At 34.1% G+C, this 26,074-nt stretch overlaps 1 protein-coding gene across 2 annotated transcripts in view; it reads right to left on the reverse strand.

Moving 5' to 3' along the window:
- Positions 1-26,074, reverse strand: part of Babam2 (BRISC and BRCA1 A complex member 2) — a 401,118-nt gene that overhangs the window by 337,836 nt on the left and 37,208 nt on the right. For both annotated transcript variants that reach the window (XM_048804615.1, XM_048804616.1), the window contains one exon: positions 22,379-22,455. In XM_048804615.1, coding sequence (XP_048660572.1) covers positions 22,379-22,455 — 77 coding nt within the window. The remainder of the gene's footprint in view (positions 1-22,378; positions 22,456-26,074) is intronic.

The following is a 26,074-nucleotide window of genomic DNA, read 5'->3' on the forward strand; positions in this document are numbered from 1 at the left end:
CTCAGCAACATGATTAACTCTATCTTGAGGGAATGGGTCAAATCTCACAGAACTCAATTAGTTCCTACAAATGTGGGTTGCTCTAAGTGAGCCTGGAACCTCTTTTGAATCCCTCTTCTGTATCTGCCACTCATCATTTTAATATACTTTCTTGCCATTATGATGGCATCTGCCATGAGGCCCTCATCAGAGCCAAGACATGCCTATACCATGTTCCTGTGCCTCCAGAACTATTAGTGAAATGAACCTCTTTTTTCCTTATAAAATACTCAGACTAAGGTATTCTGTTATAGCAACAGAAAACAGACTAGAACAGTATGCTTAAACAAAGAAATAATAAAAAGTTACTTACGAGCAGTTGAAAAATACTTAGCAAAACTTAGCAAATTATGTACCAAGGAACAAAATGTTCAAAAGGGAGAACAGCAAACAGAGCTGAAAAGGAAGGCTAGGGACAGACTGTCAGAGTAATTTGGTTTAGTAGAATACAGGATAAAGAGAAAGATAATGCTGGAAAAGTTATGATGGTACCAAACAATGAAGGTTTCAAACACTGCTTCAAAACTCACCCTAAATAGGGTCTCGATAATAATTAGATGGGCAGACAGATAGTAATTTGTAATTACTATGCATATCAACCTAGCAGGTCTATACAAACTTTGCAGTTCCTTCTTCAACACAGAAATGATGCTTTTTAAAAAAAAAAAAAAAAAAAGCCTTAGATACTTCCTTGTCCCATATATGAACCATAATGCTTTGAGATCCATGGACTTTTCTTTCTCTAACGCAGGAGATGGTCACCCCTGCAATTAGCTGGAATTTGTCTTACCCATGTGTAGTAAAATTACATTTAGAAAAAAAAAATTTAAAGGAGAAAGAAGGAGGTAAGAAGAATTTTTTAAATTAGCTGAAGAAGAAAATTTTGCAATTTGCTCTATACCGAGATGACTAAATTGCCTGATTTCAACATTAAGTACTATTCATTCTTTCATCATGACAAATCTTAGGCATATTGTCAAACAACACATTTTATATCTAATCATTTCATGATCTGCTTATCAGATCCATCCCAAGGACAAAATCAAAAGCCCTGCCACACTAAGGACAAATTCAACTTATCCTTTCCTTCCCAATGTACTATATTCATCACCCTAAAATAAGAGACTAACCTGTTAAGAATTGCCCTTTAGGGACTAGGTTGTAGCTCAGTGGTATAGTGCCTGCCTCACATGTATGAGACACTGAGTTCAATCCTCAACACCACATAAAAATAAATAAATAAAGATATTTTTTTAAATGAACTGTCCTTTATATGTATCAAAGTGCACTCTACTGTCATATGTAACTAATTAGAACAAATTTTTTAAAAATCCTTCAAAGAAAAAAAAAATTGTCCTCTAGAAGGTCAAACTGGTTAGCCCCATTCTAGCCCAAATGCTGGCAAACTACTTTGACAAGTTCCTTTTCTGAGTGCTTTGTAATTACTATGCATATCAACCTAGCAGGTCTATACAACCTTTGCAGTTCTCCTTTCCTTCTTCAACACAGAAATGATGCTTTTTTTTTAAAGCCTTAGATACTTTGTTGTCCCACTAATGGGTCCCCAAATCAGTGTTCTTTCAATTAAGATTTTCCACATGAGACCTAATATTTTAATAAATCCCACCATTATATACAATCATAATGCATCAGTAAAAAAATGTAGATTTAAAAAAAGCAAATGTTTTTTAAAAAAACAATGTTTTAGTATTACTATTTTACTCATTTATAATACTTTCTGATGGTCTACTATATATGTTATACACTGCAAGAGACCTTAGACATCACAGGTGGAGGGTTGCGCCTAGAGTTTAACAACATGTTATTTCAAAGACTACAGATTTGGCTTTTTTTAATATTTATTTTTTAGTTTTAGGTGGACACAATATCTTTATTTTACATGTATGTGGTGCTGAGGATCGAACCCAGTGCCTCGTGCATGCTAGGCGAGCACTCTACCACTGAGCCACAACCCCGGCCCCTACAGATTTGTTTTGATAGAAATAATCTGAGTATCATATTTTCCCATACCTCAAATCCAGATTTCTTCCTTCATGCCATCTCTACTGCATTATCAAGATTTGGGTCTGCTTAATTATCTGATGTTCCCAAATCTAACATAAAATCCACCTTCAGAATGTTCAGGTTTTTTTAAATAAAGCAGCAAAATTTATCTTTCCTTTCACTTCATTCATATGAGTCAGAACATTAAAAAAAAAAAAAAAAAAAAAAAAAAAGAGCCGATGCTAGTGAACCCTATTGAAATCAGGCTTTTTCTAAAGATAAAAAGAAGACTCAGAAGTAGAAAAGATCTGTGCCATCACATATGATTAAGGATACCATTTAAAATAATCCATGCCTGAGTTTGAATTCCCTTTTTAAATGGGTTATTCTCGTAGATGAAATGGGCTAAAGGTAATTCCCATTCCTCAGAAAGAAAATCAGGATGCTAAGATGTGACCTCTAAGTCATGAGAAAGGAGGAAAATTGCTTACTTTTCTAAGTCACAACATGGTTCACCCACTATGGCATGATAACCTGGAGCAACTAAAATGATACTTTCATTTTAACACTCAACAGCAAAGAAATGTGCTTTAAATATCTCTGTGTTCCATATCGTTTGAAAATCCAATGCAAATACTCAAGGCATATCCCAAGTGAACAGACCCAACAGATGCTGATAACATGAACAGAAAAATTCCAGTGTTAAAGGGAAGAAAAAATTAAGAGAAGTAACTGGGCAATAGTATGGCCTAAGTAATTAGACTGAATTTGAAAATTAAAGCCTAGAACAAAACAAAACAAAACAAAAAATCCTTTTGTGACTCTAAGATTCAAGTATGACTTCATTAACAACTGGAGTTTAGAAAACCTCTACCTTATGGAAAAACCAGACGACATCACTCAAGTATGTGTCCTACACCAACAAAATGGATGGGTCGTTTCAAACTGCCAGCCAGCACCTTCAGAATTTACCCAAGTTTGAAGTTTTTTGTTCTTTCAAAGGAAGAAAGCAGCAACAAGTAACAATGGTGTGCTTCCTGGACGTAGGAAGGGTGAGACGGGAGCGCTCCAGCTGCCCTTCCTAGAGAAATATGCCAGCTGCCTTCTGCTAGCTGAGATCACATTGCCAAAAACTTACAGGAGAGCAGTTATGATGGATGACTGAAAATACTGATCTGCTGCAAAGAGGATGTAGTGCGAACCACACAGGAACTGACAGGAAATCAGCCCTCGGGCTGGCACTTACACATTGAAGAAGGCTAGGAATCCTGGACCTTTGACAGCCAAATTTCATCATCTTCCTTTGTAGGAAGAGCTACCCTTCCAAAAGAACAGTCAGAAAAACCTTGTACAAAGCTTTTTGGTGACTATTCCTGTTGAATAGCACTGCTCCCTGCTGGAGCCAGTGGTTTCCTCACATCTGTTAAGGGCCCATCTGAGGTCCGAGAGCATTGCTTGACCACACATCACATGCTAGCTGGCACACACCTTCATATTGTCAGTGGTGGGCCCACTGAATGCCATATATGAGTCATGGGCGGTGAGGATGGTAAGAAGAAAAACTAATACTTGGAGTTCACCAAATAATGAGTCATCCTCCTGGAAGAAAAGAAAACCTTACAATTGGCAGTTCTTTGGTATGAAATTTTAAAAAATATTTTTAATATTAATATTAATTCCATGAAAATTGGCAAAAAGAAAATGAGTGAGAAATGCAGTATTTGGTTGGCTTATGCCATGTAAAAGTCCAGTTCATGCTCCAAGAAAAAGAATGAGTAGGATATCTATTACCTATTCCTAGACTTGCCTTCTGCACTCACTGCTGCCAAGTTACTCACTCTCCCACACAACACTTTCCATACTAATTTTGACCCTGAAGAATCAAAAAGAAGTCTTGCCTTCTTTGCACCCAAATGCCAAAATGGAATCTTTTAGTATCTCACCTTTAAAAAGGGAATGTTTGAAAACAGGCCTCTCTGGCTGTGACATCAGTGAGTTGCTGAGGCCTCCAAGGGCCGGAGGAAACATTCCCAGTCCCTCGCAGTGATGCTGCACTCCTACGGTACAATCTGGCAATGGCCAGGGACCAAGTCTTTAAAGCTGTTTTATGGTATTTAACATATGGTCATAAATTGCTCAGTGCTCTGAAGAGGGGCTAAATTTGCCACCCCTATTGATGAGACATGTTCTTATTTATTTAAATTTAGTGGCAAACTGGCATTTCTCCAGATGGAGAGGTTTAGGCATTAAGTACAAAGGAAGAACTAACTAGAAATGAGTTGTAACTTTTCTATACACTGAATGTAGCCACTATCTAACCGGCTTCCCACACAGGAAGACAATAAAGGAGAAGATTCCAATATCTAAAGCTCAAAACAGGGGAAAACATAAATTTTATTCAGGCAAAAATAACATTTTTTCTTAAATCCCTTTCTCTTTCTCCTCAAACTAGGTCTATTCCCATCATCTCCCTTTCCTATTCCTTGATTCCCCTCATATTAGATGTACTTGATCCTCATCTGAAATCCCACATCTACAAAATTCCCTGGAGCTTCCCAAATCCTCTTTTATCTACCTTCTTTTTTTTAACCATATTTTTGGTTAAGTTGCTTATTTTTTAATGGCTATAATTCTCCACTACTAAAATATAAATCATACCAAAACATTTTGTTCCTTTTCTTCTAGGAGCTAGCCAATTGCCAGTGATAGAAGAAAAACAAGAAATTTGTGGGGTTGTCACTAAAGATATTAATATGAATTGTATCAAAAGAGAAATAATGAAGGGCAAAGCCACATGGTTTTCTTTTCCATGTGCTGATATAGAAATGGCCAAAGAATCAAAAGATGATTATATTGTCTAAATCTGAAATGTAAAGAAGGATTTCATTAAGTTGGAGGTTTGACAGCAATAGTATTAAAATAGTATTAAAAGAACTATTCAATCAAGAATTAGACTTTTTAAATCACACAGAAGTTTTGCTTTTTAATTTCAAGATATGGAAGAGTCACATCTGACACAAAAATAAATATCTACATATATACACAGGTATAGAGAAATATTTTTAAAGTTTAAATATATATGAGTAAATATGAATGTTATATACTGGAAAATAAAGCATGGTTTCTTTTAGGAGAATGAAATATGAAATCTCAATTATATTCCCCAACAAAAATCAAGGGAGATCAAATGACGCCATGTAAAGCCTGCTATGCAACAAGAATCCATCTGGAGTATCTACACCATCTGAAGTGGCCATAACATGCCCCAAAAGGTTATATGCCAATTTCTATTTGAAATATCCTAGAGATAAGAACAATTTAATTCCTTAAAGAGGCAAAAAAAAAAAAGAAAAAAGAAAAAGGACTACTTGAAAATAGAGAAGGATATCAAATTCCTCTGGATACTTGCAGTAAAAACCTAGTTTTGTAAACACCCCTCATTCTGAGGTCAAACTAGAATTTTAAAATCTCTGCTTGACCTACTCTGAAAAAGTTCATGTCCCTTCTTTTCTAATATGAAGACACTATTGGCAGTGCTACAGTCTTACAAAAAAAGAAAATCATCCTGAAAAACAAAGATAATTATTAGAAATATAAGTATTTATTGACAATATATGCTGTCTCAAGATACTATCTATAACTCAATCATTGATCAACCTAGCACATCAATAATCACATTAAATGTAAATGATCTAAACATACCAATGAAAAGACAAAGACTGTCAGAATTAAAAGCAAGACATAATTATATACTGCCTTATGAAACCCACTTTAAATGTAAAGCCCCAAATATAGGTTAAAAATAAAAGAATGGAAAAAGTTGTACCATGTTTTATTAATATCAATAAAGCAGATTTTACCCAAGGGCAAAGAGAATCAAGTCAAGTGGATATAATGATCCTAAATGTTTATGCATATGATTAACAGAGCTTTAAAATACGTGAAGCAAAAACTGACAGAAAAGTAAAAACAAGTAGACAAATCTAAAATTATAGTCTGCAATTTCCCCATCATTCTCCACAAGCAATAGAACAACTAGACAGAAATCAATAGAGTACACACTTAAACAACATAAACCCCTAATATACTCAGAGATCTCAATGTCCTTCTTTGTGAAAACAAGAGAAAATAAGAAGCAATGTTATATTTAAACAACTCTATTAACCCACTTGACCTAATTCTTATTTACAGAACACTCCATAAAGAATAACAGAAACACATTCTTCAGTGCACATGGAACATTTACTAAGACAGTGCATATTATGGTAAATAGAACAAGTTTGAAAAATTTTAAATGATTGAAGTCATACAAAGTATGTTCTATGACCACTATGAAATTAAATTCAAAATCAATAAAAGAAAGATAATAGAAAAATCCAGAAATTTATAGAAACTAAATAACACATTTCTAAATAGCCAGAGGTTGAAAGAAAAAAATCTAACAGAAAATTAGAAAGTGTAATAAATGAAAACACCACGACATAAAAAAATTTGTAGGAAGTAGTTAAAGCAATACTTAGGATGGAAATTTACAGCACTACACACCAACATTAGAAGAAAGGTATCAAATCAGTGTCTTCAGCTGCCACCTTAATAAACTAGAAAAAAAGAGCAAGTAAAACTCAAAAGTAAAAAGAAATAGTAAAGATTAGAATGGAGGGCTGGAGTTGTAGCTCAGTGGTAGAGCACTTGCCTCGCATGGGTAAGCCACTGGGTTCAATCCTCAGCACCACTTAAAAATAAGTAAATAAAATAAAGATATTGGGTCCATCTACAATTAAAAAGATTTTTTAAAAGATTAGAAATCAATAAAACATAAAAGACAATTACAACAAAGAAGATGGATGAAACCAAAAGCTGATTGAGGACATTAATAAAAATGATAAATTATTAACCAGGAAGTTAAAGAAAAAAATGGGAAGAGAATACAAGTTACCAAAATTAGGAAATCAGAGGTGATATCACTATGGATTTTACATATATTTGTAAAAATAAAAGAATATTATGAAAACTTTATGCCAAAAAATTCAGCAACTTAGATGAAATGGATAATTTCTTTTAAAGACACAAACTAGCCAAACTCATGCAATATGAAGTGGATAAGATGAGTAGTGCTATATCTAGTAAGGAAATTTAATTTGCACTTTAAAACCTTTACAAAAAGAAAATCCTAGCCAGGTGCAGTGGTGCATACCTGTGATCCCAGCAGCCATGAGGCTGAGGCAGGAGGATCGCCAGTTCAAAGCCAGCCTCAGCAACTTAGCAAGACCATAAGCAACTCAGTGAGACCCTGTCTCTAAATAAAATACAAAATAGGGCTGGGGAAGTGGCTCATTGTAAGTTGCCCCTAGGTTCAATCCCCAGTGCCACAAAAAAGAAAAAGAAAGAAAGAAAGAAAGAAAGAGAGAAAAAGAAAATTCTAGGCCCAGACTGTTGCACTGATAAATGCCACTGAACACTTAGGGAAACATAACACAAATTCTTCATAAACATTCATAAAAATTAAGAAAAGCGTTTACTTATCAATTCATTCTATTCTGAAATCCTTTTTGGAGAGTCCCAGGGATTGAAGTCAGGGGCATTTGACCACTGAGTTGCTTAGTACCTCACCTTTGCTGAGGCTGGCTTTGAACTTGCCAGTCTCCTGTTTCAGCCTCCCAAGCCACTGAGATTACAAGCATGCCACCATGCCCAGCTCTGACATCATTTTAATTATGATGCAAAAACTGGGAGAAAAATTAAAGAGAAACTATAAACCAGTATAATTCACAAATTATACATAAATGCAAACTTTCCAAAACTTCAATTGAATTAAACAACAACATGTAAAAAGAATTAAACATCATAACTGGAGTTTATCCCAAGTACGCAACGTAGTTTGTATACTCAAAAACTGGTCAATGAAATACACTAGATTCATAACATTAAAAAAGAAAAAATGCTGCAGTAGATGAAGAAAAGTATTTACCCAAATCCAACTTCACTCCTGATTTTAAAATACTAAATAAAATAAAATATTTTCAATTAACTGGGAATAGAGGAAACTTAGCCTAATAAAGAGCAACTCTGAAAAACATACAGCCAACATTATACTTAATAGTGAAAAAAAGAACTCTTTTCCCCTACAATCTGTAATAAGTAAGAGAGTCTATTTTGAACATATTCAGTCTATAACACATTGGAAGATTCCAGTCAGTGGACTAAGGCAATAAAAGGAATTGAGACTAGACAGGAAGAACCAAAACTGGAATTCACAAATGACAAAATTTTCTGCATAGAATGTTTCAAGAAAACTACAAAAAAATATAACTCGGACATGAGCTTACCACACTTAGATGCTCCAAGATCAATAGACCCCCCCAAAAAAAAACTATATCTCTATATAATAGCAATTAGAAATAAAAGCATTTAAAAAAGTGCAAGACCAGTACATCAAATACTAAAAAACACAAAACTAAAAAACAAGCTGATTCCAGCTTTTATATGGAAATGAAAAGAAACTTGAATTTCCAAAACCATTTTGGAAAAAAGAACAAAGCTGAAGGATTCATATGACTTGATTTCATAATAGTACACTAAACAAAACAGTATAATATCAGCATAAAGTCATACATGTAGATCAACAAAATAAAATATGAAGTCCAAGAGCTGCACATATCAATGAATTTTTGCCAAAGGTACAAGCGCAATTTTTAGAAGAGAGAAGGCACTGTTTTCACATATGGTAACAGTGTTAGGCAGGGGAAGTAGATCAGTGGTTAAGGGTCCCTGGGTTCAATCCCTGTTACCAAGAGAAAAAAGAAAAAGAAAAGACACAATTTGCCAATGTCAGAAAGGAAAGAAGGGACATGAGTATAGATCATACAGGCAGTAAAAACATAAGAAGGGAACATTATGAATAACAGCATGCCAAAAATTTAACAATTTGGATGCAGTGGACAATTCCTTAAGAAGCAATACTATTAAAACTCACTTAAAAATAATCAAATTCGGTGAGGTGCTGAGCAACTCAGTGAGATCCAGTCTCTAAATAAAACACAAAATAGGGCTGGGGATGTGGCTCACTGGTTCAGTGTCCCTTATTTCAATTCCCAGTACCAAAAAAAAAAAAAAAAAGAAAGAATCAAATAACTTGCTACCCTTATATGTGTTAAAGAAATTATATTCATAGTTACAAACTTCTCTCTCCTCCTCCCTCTTTCTCTCTTTCTCCCTCTGTGTCTCTCCCCCCTTCTCTCCTTTCTTCCTCCCTTCCTCCCTCCCTCTCTTCCCTCTGTCCCTCTGTCCCTCTCTCCCTCTTTCGCTCTCTCCCTCCAGGTCTAGATGACTGCACTGGTGAACCTTCTCAAACATTTAAGGAAGAAATAAAATTAACCCTTCACAAACTCTTTCAGAAAACAAAGGATTGAATACTTTCCAACTCATTTTATGAGGCCAGCATCACTCTGATAACAAAACTAATCTAAAAAACTCCAAGAACAGAAACACAGTATCAAATACAGGTACACAAAGCACTTTATAAGAATGAGTGAATTGAATCGAATCCTGCAATACATAAAATGAACAATGCACAAAGATCAAGTGTGGCTAATTAAAAGAATGCAACAAATGTTTAACCTTTGAAAATAGGTTTATTCATTATATTACTAGAATAAAGGAGAATACCATATCCCAGTATACAGAGAAAAAATATTTTAACATATTAAAATTATTTTCATAATAATAATTCTCAGCACATTAAAAGACATGGGAACTTTCTCATACTGAAAAAGGAACACCTGAGCCTGATGACTCAACTCCTTCAACCTCAGGAATGGGAACAAGGCAAGGATGTCTAACTCCACCACTTTACTTAACAATGTAATGGAAGTCCTAGCCACTGCAATAAAGCAAGAATGAGAAATATAAAAAATACACATTGGAAAGGAAAAGGCAAAACTGTCTTTTTCACAAGTGACATGATTATTTTTAGAAAAAACACCTAAAGAATCTCCAAAAAAAATTTACTAGAACTAACAAGTGAATCACAAAGAATTTAGAGACACAGCAGTATATGAGGTCAATATACCAAAGTTGAGTATATATACTTCAATATATTAGCAACAATCAGAAAAAAAAAAGTTTAAAAAACTTACACTATAAATCAGGATCAAAAAATATTAAGTATTTAATGGAAAGACCTTCCATGCTCATGGATAGGCAGAATTAATATTGTTTAAATGGTCATATTACACAAAGGCAGTATATACATTCAATGCAATCTCTATCAAAATACCAATGACATTCTTCACAGAACTGGGAAAAAACAGTCTTAAAATTCATTTGGAAGAATAAGAGACGTAGAATAACCAAAGCAATTCTAAGCCAAAAAAAAAAAGCAACACTGGAGGCATTACAATACCTGATATCAAGTTATAGTATAGACATATAGTGATAAAACTATGATACTGGTATAAAAAAAAAACAGAAACATAGACCAAAGGTACAGAAGAGAAGACACAGAGAAAAAACCCACACTTCTATAGTTACCTGATCCTTGACAAAGGTACCAAAAACATACACTGGAGGAAAAAAAAAAAGCCTTGTAAATAATTGGTACTAGAAAAACTGATTATCCGTGTGTAGAAGAATGAAACTAGACCCTTATCTCTCACCCTGCACACACAAACAAAAAAATAAATAAATAAACTCAAAGTGGATTGAAAACCTAGAAATTAGACCAGAAACTATGCAACTCCTAGAAGAAAATGTCAGGTCAACACTCCAGCACATAGACACAAGCAATGACTTTCTCAATAGGACCCCTAAAGCTTAGGAAATAATGCTAAGAGTTAATAAATGGGATGGCATAAAATTAAAATGCTGTCCAGCAAAGGAAACAATTAAGAATGGAAAGAGAGAACCAACAGAATGGGAAAAAAATATCTTTGCTAGCTATTCTTCTGAGAGTGAATTTGTATCTATAATATATAAAGAACTCAATAAACTTAACACCAAAAAAACAAATAACCCAACTAATAAATGGACAAATGAAACCAGACACTTCTCAAAAGAAGAAATACAAATGTCCAACAAATATATAAGAAAAGTTCAACACCATTATCAATTAAATAAATGCCAAATGCCAATCAGAATTACCCTGAGATTTCATCTCATACCAGTAAGAATGGCAGTCTTCAAGAATACAAACAATAATAAATGCTGTAGAGTATGAGGAGAAAAAGGAACACTTTTACACTGCTGATAGGACTGTAAATTAGTATAATCACAAAGGAAATCAGTATGGAGGTTTCTCAAAAGATGAGGCATGGAACCACCATATGATCCAGCTATTCTACTCCTTAGTATTTATCCTAAGAATTAAAGTCATCATACTGCAGTGATACATTCATTTGTGTTTACAGCAGCATAATTTACAATAGACAAACTATGGAAACAGCACAGATGTTCATCAAAAATGAATGGATAAAAAGAATGCGGTGTATATACGCAAAGGAACTTTCTTCAGCCATAAAGAAAAAATAAAATTATGTCATTTGCAAGAAAGTGGATGGAACTTGAAGTCATTATGTTAAGCAAAATAATTCAAACTCAGGTCAAGAGTCTTATGTTTTCTCTCATATGTGGAAGCTAGAGAAGAAAAAAGAAAAGAAAGGTGGGGGAATCTCATGAAAAGTAAGGGAAACCAATAGAATAAAGGAAAGGGACAAGGAAGGAGGGGAGAAGTGCTGGGAGTGATACTGGCCAAATTATATTGTTATATTATATACATGCACTAATGTGTAACAAACCCGACCATTATGTATAACCACAATGCACCAAAAAAATGTGTAAAAAAACAAATAGAATTAAACAAAGTAAATAAATCATATAATTAACTGACAAAAATATTAAATATGTAGAAGTAAATTTAACAAAATCTGTTTAAGATATGTTCACTGAAAACTACAAAATACTGCTGAAAAAAATTACTACCTAAATAAATGGACAGGTTACCATTTGCATCTACTGGAAGACTCAATGTTAGTAAGATATTAACGCTCCACAAGTTGACCTCCAGATTCAATGCACTATTCAGCAGGACTTCTGTAACTTTCAACAAAGAGCTTTAAAAAAGAAGGTATAGGATTTACACAATCTTATTTAAAGACATCCTATAAGGCTACAGGAATCAAGAGAGGATGGATGTTCTTTGGTTAAGGACAGACATACCAAGGAAATACAATGGAAGGTCCAAAAATGAACCACCCTAAAATGGTTTAATGACAAATATATGGTCAAAATTAGGTCAAAATGGATCAATACCAAATTGGCAAGAATATGGAGTAACTAGAACATTCAATAAATTGCTATCAGTAATGTAAAATGGCACAACTACTTTGGAAAACAGTTTAACCACATATTTATAAAGCTTAAAACATGATCAGACTACTTCTATGTATTTGTCCAAGAAAAATAAAAACATATTTCTACAAAAAGTCATCTATAAAAATGTAGTGGTAACTTTATTCACAATAGATAGCCAAAACCTGGAAACAATCCAAATGTCCTTCAATAGATGAATGAATAACAAAAAAAAAAACAAGAACAACTACAGTAGGTCTATACAATGTTATACTTTGTATACTTTCTTTTATTCAATAATAAAAGAAACAAAGTACTGATAAAAGTAACAATATGGATGAATCTCAAAAACATTTATGCTGCATGAAAGATGCTAAACCCTAAATTCACAGTATATGATTCCATTTATATAAAATTCTAAAATAGGCAAAAGTGTTGCATAGTTTCAGAGAAAAGCTAAGACTCAGGAGTTAGGGGAAGGGTGCTGAAGAAGACCGACTTGATTTGTCGAGGGAAAGAAACATTCTATATCTTGACTGTGGTCTAGGTTACAGGTCTTTACAACTGCCAAAATGCATGGCACTTTACACTTAAAATGGGTACATTTTAGTGTATGTAAATCATACCACAATATCAAAAAGATATAAAAGAGTGGTATATAAATTTCCACTTCCAAGTTGTGTTGATTAAATGAACTAATGTATGCTAATTCTATTTTCTTTAAAATCATGCTCCACAAGTTAGCTTAGCAATGATATCAGTCACTTCTTAATAAACCATTATTGGCATTAAAGCCAGATTACATATGTATTATTAACTATAACTAATCTGATTTTACAAATTTAAATAAATAATATTAGTTGCTACTCTAGGTATTTCTAATAGTCCATGAATTCCAATAAAATAAAATATTCCAAAAGAGCAAGGCAAAGGAATCCTGAAAATCTAAGGGAGAGAATGTCTAATCCACAAAATTAGCACTTTTTACTTGCCTTTCAGTGAGCATTTTTTAGAACAGTCACTAAATCAAAGGTGACCTGCCTCCCTAATTAGCCTCTAAAAATACCTTGAATGCTAGATAATAATAATCTTTAAGTAAGTGAATCTTTTTTAAAAGATAAAAATAAAAGTAAAATGGACTATGCTACTAAAGAAAATTACAGTGCCTCTCAGCGTGATGCAAAATGCTAAGTCCCTGGACACAGTGCCCAACTTTTCACTTAGCTCAACTGCAAGTCATAGTAAAAACAGTTAACTCCTACTCTCCTTGCAAGAGACAGAAAAGTACTAGCCTAAGGAGGCTCCCAAATGGAGAGTACATCCATCATGATGGCTGATTTGTAAGTGCAAATGAAACATCATACATATGTCACAAAACAAGCTATTTTATTATTTGCTTGTTTTGTCCAACTAAAGCCAAAACAGTGTGAACAAAAGCAGAAGCAGGAAAAGCAAGGCCTCGGGGAAGCACAATGAGCAAATCCATTGTGCCATAGCTTTTGACACGCATTAAATTGTTAGCTGAGCTCCAACCGGGGTGGACTGGGAAACCAGAATGTTAGACTTGACTGGCCTTGAATGTCAAGCTAAGGAATGCAGCCCACTAAATACTGGAGGGGAAGAAGGAGAGGTTGAAGCAGAAAGATTACTAGGTTAACATTTCCCAAATAGATTGTTTCTTTTAAACAGTACAATAAGTTGTCATCCCAACAAAAATGCCAGCAACTATAACCACACCAGTCAGCTTTGGGACCTACTGGTCAAAGTTCAGAATGTAAGGTGTAATAACAAAGCAAAGTACAAATTTCTTATACATGAGATGAAATCAATAGACCCTGGGTATCTTTTTCAGCTGATGCACAAACTTCCCCAAAGAACCACTGGTCCTTTGGTGCCATCAGGTTGGTTACCAGTTTCTGTGTGACAGCCATCATTTCCACATCCCTCAGTGCCTCTACTCTGTGCTGTATCAGCAAGTTTTTAGAGGGCAAGGGACAGAAAAAGAAGCACATTCTAAGCTTACTACACTATTTTCTTAGAAAAAATTAACATGTAATAGACCTGAGATGCCAATAAGCATTGTGCTAGCACACACAAACACATGCACACACATGCACACATGTAACAGGAAAACCCTTCAAGGAGGTAAGGATCAAAAATAAAGCTGAATTTGAGTAGATTTAGTAAAGGAGAATTCTAAAATGCTATTTGCAACTTGTCTATAAAAATCTTTGCATTTATGTTTGGCTACTGTTTAATTAAATAGTGCATTCCATTTCAATAGCAGTTCTGAAATTGGTTTCATTCTCCAAAAACTGCGTATTTAAATTTAGTAAAGCAGAACTGAATACTTGGAAGTGAATAGTACTTTTACGCTGAACCTCTGAAGACACGAGAGAAATGTATTATCCAAATTGGAATCTTTTTTTTTTTTCATACTTTGTCCTATGAAGGGAAAGAATTTCAACTTTGAAACCTTTGGGGAGAACTTTTTGGCATGACTTTTTCACTCTGTCACAAATGGTTTTGATAAATATTCATCATTCCTCTCAGATGATAAACAACAGTATTGCTCTATTGTTAAAGACAAAGAGAAATGTCAGTAGTTTCATTTAGAAGTGCTTTAGAATGATTTCCTATAACAAAGTACCTGCCCAATTCATGCTTACCTTATGTTAAAGCTGATCTCTAGCAACCAGCCTGATAATAAATGACCCAGAGCCCCCTGGCCATATGACTGTGACACAAGTGGACACTTTTTAGCCCAAGCCACCAGTCAGAACCCCTCTCCTAGGAATTTAGACTCAGTGACTTCCTCTCCGATGGCCTGCAATCAAGTCACTATGTAGGAGCTTAGGAAGTCATTTTTATCCAATGTGAAGAGAAAGAGAAATCAGGGGGGAAAAAAATAAAGTGACAATAGACTATATTGCACAACAGGACACAGATGCTTACTAGCCACTATGGTGTCTACTGGCCTTCCAGACTCTGGTTCTGATCCCTGTGAAGCTTGGCTATTCTTTCTGCCTTTGGGCACCATAAAATTTGCTTGATTACTTATAAAGATAAATAAACAAATTCTTTAATTTAGGTTCGTTCCAATGGGTTTCTTATAACCAAACAGTCCCTGATTAAAATAAATTGTTAGTATGAAATACAGAAATTTTAAACAAAAGATAATTTCAAATTTGAAACCAATGTTAGCAAACTGATTTACTGGCCACAGACTTGCTCAATATAACTTATAATATTTCAATAATCTCTCTTCATAGTTGCATAAACAGTGTTATTCAAAGAACTTGCAGAATTAAGTTTTGTCACTTCCTCATCAAACCTCATCATTGCCAGATCCAAAGAAAGAACATGGTTCGTTCATTCCACAAACACTTATTAAGCCTCTATAAATGTCAGGCACCAAGCTAGAGAATGGAAAAAAAACATGAGCAAAACAGCCTCACTCCCTGCCCTATTTAAATAGGATATGCACACAAAAAACAAACTCAATAATTTCTTCTAGAATTAAATTCTACAGAGCATGATAGGATGGCTATTTTTACAAATACATGTTTATATGAAGCTTATGGCTCTGCCTCTGTGAATTTTGCTGTCGCTGGTAAATTTTCTCCACTTCAGTGGTGCTGTCTTAGACCCTAACGTGTATTTTATTCACATCAATCCTGATCACTGAAGATCCACATTTCCACTCCTGTTTAAGTAAGTGTAAGTTGTACCTTCTATGACTGTGAGATTGAAGGACTTCTCTTCAGTTAAGAGCTCTATCCTTTGACATTTTCCAAGAGTATCTTATACAAATTGGCAACTCTCTCTCTGGCCAGCAGTTGTCTCTTCGCATTAAAAGAGCTGAGGAAATAATACCATCATTCCTAATGTACTATAATCTTCTGGCTTTTAAAATTTCAATTATTTAATTTTGAATATGGGTAATTCTGCAGGAATCAGTTCACGGATTCATGGGTAGAAATATGCCCTCTCTTTCACCTTTCATTCTCATCATTAACTGCATAAAGTTTCCTTTATTCACAGATGAAACAGATTTGGACAAGGAGTGTTTTCTAATATATAAAATATTTTGAAATATAAATTTTTAATTATATGCTATTTCATTAATCTGCTTTCAGAGGGCAGAGCAAAATATATAAAGACAAAATTGGTTAAGAATCCAAATTTGCAAAGTACTGTATGTCCTTCCTGTTTTCTGAATTGTTAAGAGCAATGTTCCAATTACAAATTCCTTGTATAATAAATAACTTCTAAAGACTGAATTTCTGTTGGCAAAAGGCTGATACAAGTGACAGAATGCTGCGTTCTTTTAACGCTACAATCAACAAAAACCTGCACGCTACGATTCATTAATTCATGCATGTGTTCACTCCATTCCTTCCACAAATATTTAGCTGCATATCTCTACTGCACTAGGAATTGAAGATACAATTAAATAAACAAAACAGCCTCCATCTCTAACTTCACTAAGCTTAAAGTTATGAAATAAAATTCAATTAATCCCAAATATGTTGATTGAACCTTGGTTAAAATTATAGTTTAACTTGCATGCCACAAGTTTTCAATGGAATTTAATGAGAAACTTTAAATAAGAAATCGCTTAAGAGTGTAAAGAACTAAGTTTGTGAAAGATTATAACCAGAACTAATTTTGAACTAATTTTGCTTAGAAATAAAAAAAGGAGAAAGTAAGAAAAGATTTATCTATTATTTTCCATATAGTACAATTTCAACCTGTTCTTATTCGTTTTCTTCTACATAAAATTAAGTTTCATTCTAGGTCCTGTTTCTTAAAAGTCAAAGAGCTTTTCTGTTTGCTGTGACAGTTATCGTCCAAGGACTGTAAAACTATATAACCTTACATTTAACTATGTTTGTGTTAGCAAACCACATTTGTTAAAATGTTTGTTATTGAGAATTGTATTTGTTCATCTAAATATGAATGAATATTATGTTGGTTATAAGAGGTTCAATTCAATCACAAGTCTTGTGATAATTAACCACTATGACATTATTGATCTTGGATATAATCAATTTAAGGTTATAAAAATTGATGGAGTAGAAACATACCTAAGTCTACATCTTTGTAAAAATTTTTCTAAGTAAAATAAAAGAATGACTTAAGAAAAAAATGAGTGAGGCTAACATAATTTTGAAGCAATGCAGCAGTATGTTACTGTTTTTAAAGATTCATGACTCGCTATGATTTTTCTTTACAGTAAATTCTGGTTAATATAGTAAATTTTCTACTTCCATGAATTTCAAATTATAAAGAGAGAAACTATACTAATTACTGAGGGTAATAAAATATCTAATTGTCCTACATTACAACTACTATCAACACACCATGACTCAAACCCTCCTAGAAATGTTTGTGAAAGATTATAACCAGAACTAATTTTGAAATAATTTTCATATAAGTTACAAATAAAGAAATCTTAAATGACCATGACCTAAATATCATACAAATTAAGGAACATAAAACATTCTTGCTTTGTAAGCGCTGATGAGAACAAATTTATGTGGGCAGGTAGAAAAACACAAGCCCAATAAAGATGACTCAAGTGAACTTTACTTGAGTGTTAACTACATGTTCAAAGGGTGTGTTTCGATTTTCTAAGTTAATGTGTATTTCACAATGTTTACAATCATAGACCAATGACTTATATTTCATAATTTATGTGGCTGATTTGTTTATTTTGATGAATCTATCATATTTTCAACAAATTTTAACAAACAAATTTGGTCTGGAAATTTGAATAAGCTTATTGAGGTGGCCTCCATATTAAAGCACAGGGGTACCCCAAAGGATACAAATTTGAGAGGGTAATTTTTTCAAACAAAAGGCAAAGTGCTACCTTACATACTACAACTTCACAAAGAAATGAATTTTGCCAACAAATTTATACATAACACCACCTTCTACTAATCTGATAAATAAAATCTTCCTCTGGGTCTGCACTCCCTGACACTGAAACATATGGCCAACATTCTTCAGAAAGCATTCCTAAATTAAGTCAAGTTTTTCAGAAGGAGAAAATAATGTCATCCATTTAATTCAGAAAACTTGAAACATAGTTTCCATGATCAATTACATGTTTCTTTTATTTGGTCTGCTTAAGAATAGGACTTACTTTAAACTCACTTTATTGTAAGAACCCCAATATATAATAGCTATTCATTCATTAAAGAGCACCCAATGGCCTAAAAAAAAGTCCTTAAAAAAAGTGATATCATGATAGAACAAAATTACAATAAAATGAATGCCAGCAATAGGACTAATCATAAATATTATAAAAGATTTCCTGTGAAAATATTATAGTAATGAGAAGATACAGAATATTAGCAAATGCTTCGTAACAGAAACTCATACAGCTAGAAAGATGCCAATGAAATCACACTACTTCTGTCTCAAAACCATGAACTGACCACATACATTTATTTCTTCTTTCTTCTGAGTTCCCCCATCCTGTTTGAAAAGATAGGTAGATAAAAATTCAAAATAACAGGAGGGTAAAGAGAAAGAGGAGAAAGTAGCAATCAGTAGATGAGAAATTTCAGCAAATTTCTGGAAGGCAGAATGCAGATGAAACATAGTGATTGACAAGACAAGGCAAAGGACGCCTTGTCCTGCAATATGTGAGGAGTAGGCTATTGATAAGAAGGAAGCCAGATGTACTGGTAAACCTCTACCAACTTTTAAAGGGAGGCAAGAGTAAGGCACTGGGCTATAAACAAGGATATTAACTAAAAGCTCCTCAGAGAATACTCTATATAGCACCCCAAAAATGGTAGCCACTTACGTATCCTCAGTGCAAAAATACGAGAGACTCCCTGAATAAACAGAACCAATTATTTGGAAAAACAGTTGAACTACAAAATATGACACATAGGGTCCCTCATACTATTAGCTGGCCCATAATTCATTATACTCTCCTTAAGCCCTGCTCACCTAATTAATAAAAACCCCTAATCAGTATTTTATTGACTATCTCAAATAAATATGGATATCTTTTATTATTCCTACAGAATAAGAGAGGGAAAAAAGATGTTAAACAAAAATATACTCCCTGTGAAAAATTAAAATAACTCAGGTAACAAAAATTTTTTAAATTTTTTTAGTCTCTGAAGTATTTTAAAATATAACGTAAATATTAAATTAGAACAAGATGCTATGAAAAAGGAACAGAGAGCAAGAAAGAGCTCTTTGAACATACGATATCTAAATTGTGAACATGGAAATAAAACATGATCATCAGGGCTACAGAAAAGGGAGAGAGAAGTATGGAATCTGAGCAAGTTATTTGAGACTGGGTTTCAGCAAGTTAAGTAGGTGACCTGTTTACTAAGAGATAATTCTACAAAACACAGAACCCACGATACCTACATTCAACAAAAGAAGGTAAAATAGAAGTGAATAATAAAGACAAATCTCATGTTGGTTATTATGCAGGGGCAAGCCTACAGAGTAATCACTCAAGCAATTTACAAATGAAGTACTGATGAAAATTATAGATTCAGAATAAATAATAAATTATCAATCATGAAAATGCAAAAAAAGGAAGGCTGGGTTGTAGTTCAATGGTACAGCACCTGCCTAGCACATATGAGGCACTTGGTTTGATCCTCAGCACCACATAAAAATAAAATAAAGGTACTGTGTCCATCTACAACTAAAGCGATTTTTTTAAATGCAAAAGGAAAATAATAGAAGACAAAAGTAGGAAGGCAAAGAAAGAGGAATAAGAACCAAAAGACACTATCTATGGTTCGTAGGAAACCAAATAAGTGTCATTATTGCACAGCAATTATCATTAAGTAGTAACAACGCTAACTCTGTGCCTTGCACTTACTAAGAACTCTTAGGGTCTGTTCATTTAACTATAAAATATATGGTTTAAGGTGATCTTTGGAAAAATAAAATAAAAATTGGGGGACTAAGAAAGTAGCTCAGTGGTACAGCACTTGCCAAGTATGTGAGAGGCCTTGGGTTCAATTCCAGCACAGCAAGAAAAAGTAAAAAATTATTAAGTTACAGGATAACAAACACCGGAACGTCAACAGTGATATAATTACATTAAAGGGGAAGAATGACATAAAGGTTAGGATGAAAATAAATTGATGCTTCATTTATCAGGGGAGGAAGTGAAAATGTAATAATGTCTCAAATATGTAAATCAAAAAACAGAGGCAAAAGCATATTACTTAAAGAAATGGAGACCAACTCAGAAGAACTAAACTAAAACAATTTTCTTGTTTTAATTATAAGTTGTTCTCTCAGAAAACAGGACTGGGAGAGGGAGTCACAGGACAGAAGACTATAGCTCTCCTACACAAAATAATTTCAGTGCTATTTTCATTTTTTTAAATATTTTTCTTAGTTGTAGATGGATGCAAGACCTTTATTTCTTTATTTTTATGTGGTCCTCAGGATAGACCCTAGTGCCTCATACGTGCTAGGCAAGTACTCTACCACTGAGCCACTATTTCCATTTTTAACTATATGAGTAATCTACTTTGATCATTTCTTTTAAATTTAGTTAATATATTTTCACAACAAGTAGCAATCTAATATTGTCCTACTACCTCAAACAGGTGAAATTCTTTTTATATTTTAATATTTTTTAAAGAATGGTCAAATAATGCAAAGTTAACAAATCAGCATGTCCTAAATTTTTCATTCAATGCTACATTTGGTAAATTAATACAAAGTGATTCTAGAGAATGCTAAGATGTGGCCCCTCATGGTATATAGTGGTAAAACATATCCAGAATCCAAAAAGCAGTTTACCCACCTGGCCCATCTTTAATGTCTACGCACTATATTCCTCCTTAAGAACAGAGAGATTTTAATGCCCTGTTCACCACAACTGTAGGTTCAAGACAAAAAAAATCCTGGTGAGATTACTGATACTAACCAACCAAAGCTCTTGTCAGTTCTACACTAGGATAGCACTTTATCACTGGTAACAGTGGCAGAGAAGGCTGATGCTACCCAGGTGAGATGCTCTAAGGGGTAACCTAAATCCAGTGGTACATCTTGTACCCTATCTAGCCAAGGTAAGAAACCTATGGTCCCATCACATTCAGTTTAGCCTGCATAATGTTAGCCCCACCAGATTTTTAATTTTGAAAAAGTAACCAACATCTAAAACTGAATTCATACGAAAATTGTGACCTTTACTTTCTGGGTCGAGAGAGGTAGCCCCCTCAGAGACAAGGTGCCCCAATTTGTCAACACAGTCTGCTTCCCTCATTCATGTTACAACTCTGGCCATCACAGGTCATTTGCATTTCTGACCCTTACTATAAAAGAGATAACATGTTAACATGCCTAAGCCATGCCAAGATCTTTGAGGAAGAACTCTCACAGTCAGGAGGCAACTGGAAATATATCAGTGATAATGGTTCCTGGCATTAGTAGCTCCAGAAGCTTAGAAATACTGGTGAATAGCAGCCATTCCTACCTAAAAACTCTCTAAATAGGTATTTTAAAGCAGTGGATCTCTTTATTGGGGTATTACAGAAGAGCTACTTATGGAAAAAACATACACAACACACACACACACACACACACACACACACGTAAGAATTATTGTGCATGCCTAAACATTAAGGATATCTGAGGCTAGGGCTATAGCTCAGTGGCAGAGTGCTGGCCTGGCACATGTGAGACATTGGGTTTGATCCTCAGCACCACATATAAATAAATAAAATAAAGATATAGTGTCCATCTACAATTAAAAATATTTTTAAAAAGAATATTTGTACATGCCCATTTGCCTACAACTTATTCCCTGCCAACTGCCTTCCTTTTAACAGAGCTAGGATTGAATGACAGATAAGAAAAGTTGTATATGTCAGTTGATCAGAAGCAAGAGAGAACACTTAATGGCTAGAAATAAAAACTAAAGCACAAAGTCCAATAATTAACAACTCTACTTTGATCAAAACAGTCATAATTTTCTTACATTTTAATGTTTCTCCAGCATATGGAATGTGCAGTTTGAATCTGTCACAGTTGGGTCCGGGAGTCAATGATGTACAGCTTTTAAAAAAAAGAGAGAGAAGAAAAGATTTTTTTAAATGAACTTTTTAAAAGCTCACCTATTTATAATATTTAGTAAAGTAAATAAAAAGTGAACTTTATAGACAAAAAGTTAAAAATACTGGTTTACAGAACAAAATATGTCTTTAATCACAGAGGTTAAAACAACAAGTCTTCACCTAAAACAAGTAATTCATTTATCTAACAAGAAAACTTACATGCCTTCTAATAACATCAACAGTTTCAACTACTTCCCTCAAAGAAGTATATCTTGACTTTTAAAACTATATATATGATCCAAAACAGGTCTCTAGTCTTTGTTGCCAAGAATTATAAGATAAGAGTAATTTTATGGTCATATTTTAAACTAGACTCCTAGCTTTCGCTCTCTCAGAACAGAAAAGAGCCCACTTTTGGCCTTTTTTCTGGGACCAGATGGTTTTCTTTCTTTCCACAAAGGTACGATGCTTCATCTAGATTTGGCACACTGCAACTTTCATCTGCAGGAAAGCACAATGCATTACACTTGGTTTCGGGTAAAATGTAAATTTAAAAAGGGAGGTGGTTGAGTTAATCATCAAGGACGCAATGTTTTGGTTATTTTTTTTAATCTATTACTTCACAAAGTTCTGCAATGTTCTTTGTTCTTCACACACATCTACTTTACAAAACTTCTTATGATCTTATAAGTCAAAACCTCAGCTGCATAACAACAGTACTGGCCTCATAAGCTAATAAAATGCTATCACAAAGCCAACTTAGGAAGTTAGATCTTTCTTTTTTTTAAGAGTGGAAAGAGTAGGAATTATTCAAGTGTGAAGAATAGAAACAGAACTCCTGCAGGGGCAGGAGGGGACCCCAATAGAGGTTGCCCTTCATTTCAAAAATAAGTGAGGCTTTCAATTTATTGAGTAAAGCAAAGGAACTAATTTTCCCTCCTAATTCCAAAACTGACTCTGAAGCAATTGTGAAAATGAACCTACAAAAAGTTGTTTAAGGAATGGAAACACAGATGGAATAAATGTACAACTTCTATAGATGGTCATTTTGAAGGGTAAAGATCATATGAAGATAAATTCAAGAAATGTTGGCTTTAAAGAAACTATCTCGGTCTCCTATCAGATTTACTTTTACCCAAAAAAAGTAAATTTTCTTTCATTTGAACATAAAACAAAAAAGAATGAGAAAGAAACTTACCTCAGATATAGTTAACACACTAGATTATTCCTCTTTATATTCAAGGACAAAAAAATGTTTACTATTCAGTTACAAAGTTTAGTAACTGAATAGTAACATATTTTAATTTTTCACAGATTTTTAAAACACATTCTTCATTTACTGTCAGTATAAAATATTCTTCAGGGAATATTTTATAAAAAGATACCAAAACATTTCCCTTCTATAGGTTGGGTATTACTTATTCAAAATGTTAGGGACTCTCTAAGTGCTTTAGATTTCAGATTTCTTCATATTTTAGAATATCTGCACATACAAAATGGAATACCTTAGGGATATAACCCTAATCTAAACACAAAATGCATTTATGTTTCATATATGCCTTCTACATCATAGGTTTAAGGTGAAATTTATGTAGTAATTTTAGTGCACCTACATTTTGACTGCAACCTGTCACAGGACAGGGCAGAAGGGGGAATTCTCCATTGGGGCATCATGAGGACACTCAAAAAGTCTTAAATTTTGAAAGATTTTAGATTTGGCATTTCCAGATTAGGAATGCACAACTTATAGTAAAATGTTTTCTTGCCCACAACACAAAAGTTATTTTAAAGGATTTATGGAAAACACAAAGATTCCAGCATCATATAATATACAAGGTAATCAAATGATAGTAATGACTCTACAAGCATCCAACCTGCAATGCTTTAAAGTGATGGAAAACACTGCTGACAACGGTGTTTTGGAGCTTGAAGATAAACTCATCTGTCTATATGGCTTAAAGACTGAAGTCAGCAGTAGTACAGAAAATCCTCAAGATTAATCTGATTCTAGTTTGTTTGAATTCAAGGACCAAATTTCATGCCTCCTTCCATGTGAAATTGCTAAATATTCCCTGCTGGGCCATACTTTATATTATTTATTTTATGCTTCACCAGGACTGGGAAAGTGTTTCTATGCCCTGCTATTTCACCTTCCTCCCTTACCACAGCAACAGGTGGTTCTAGAAAGAACAGGGTGTTGAAAAGGACATTTCTCCATCTGAGTGATTCATTCACCCTTGTTGGGTTTTGTTTTTTTCTTTATTTGTATGTTTGCTTGCTAATTAAATAAGACAGACTGAGCATAGTTCTAGGTGTCAGGAATATGGGTGGCCACGATCGACAGGACTACAGTCTATGAAGTACAGCAGGTACTTCAACTTTATTAAGGGAAGAAGAAATGATAAAACAAGAGACAAAGACAGTTTAAGATTGCTCAATGTTATGAAGAAAATAAAACAGGGTGCTATCAAAAAAAAAAAAAGAGAGATCCTTTACAATGGAAAATCAACTAAGGCCTCTAGAGGAGGAGAAATTCCAAACCTGAATAACACTACGGGGCCAACCATGAAAAGTTCTGGGAAGAGCATCCCAGGCAGAGGAAACAGAGGATGCAAGGTGTGAAAGCACAATCAAGTCTGATATGTCTAGGAAGAAATCTTTACATATCTGGGCAATGAGGCTGGAGAACAGTGAATGAGGGAGAAAACAGCAAAAGATGAAGACAAAAGGTAAGCAAGGGATATGTCAATAATGCAGAGTCTTGCAAGCGGTGACAATTAATTCAGATTTTTTTTAAAAGAGATAGAGAGAGAATTTTTTAATATTTATTTTTTAGTTTTTTTGTCGGTAGACACATCTTTATTTTATTTTTATGTGGTGCTGAGGATTGAACCCAGTACCCCATGCATGCCAGGCAAGCGCGCTACTGCTTGAGCCACATCCCCAGACCTTAATTCAGTTTTTATGCCAAGCACATATGATGGTTTTTAACATAAGAGTAACATTTGTCTAAACGTTTTTAAGAGATTACTGACTACAGCACAAAAAAAAAAGGAAAGGACGGTAAGGCTGGGGTTGTGGCTCAGCAGTGGAGCGCTCACCTAGCACATTCGAGGCCCTGGGTTCAATCCTCAGCACCATGTAAAAATAAATAAATAAATAAACAAAATAAAGGAATTGTGTCCAATTACAACTAAAAAAAATTTAAAATAAATAAAGTCATGCTGTCCATCTACAACTACAAAAAAAAAAAAAAGTTTTAAAAAAGACTGTATGAAAAAAAATGGAAAGAAGACCAGAGAGGGGACCGTAGAAAGCAAGAAAGATGAGGAATACCGGGACCAGGCTGGCAGCAAGGGGAATGAAGAGAAACACATTTGCTACCTAGGGAGCAAGAGAGGAGCAAGTTTAGGGGAAAGGGAAGCCAAGCCAAGAGTGAGACGTGCAAGATGGCAACCAAATCTTCTATGGTAACAGAGTCAGGTAGACGGGTGGGCCAACCTACAAAAGTCAATTAAACACTGAAGAAAAGGTATGAGAAAAAAATTTACCAAAACTCACCTAAAAAAAATGCTATATGATATTGGAAAGATCGATCCCTGGAAAGAGGTGGGGGGGGG

Source organism: Marmota marmota, unplaced genomic scaffold, assembly GCF_001458135.2.
Source record: "Marmota marmota marmota unplaced genomic scaffold, marMar, whole genome shotgun sequence".
Classification (NCBI taxonomy): domain Eukaryota; kingdom Metazoa; phylum Chordata; class Mammalia; order Rodentia; family Sciuridae; genus Marmota; species Marmota marmota.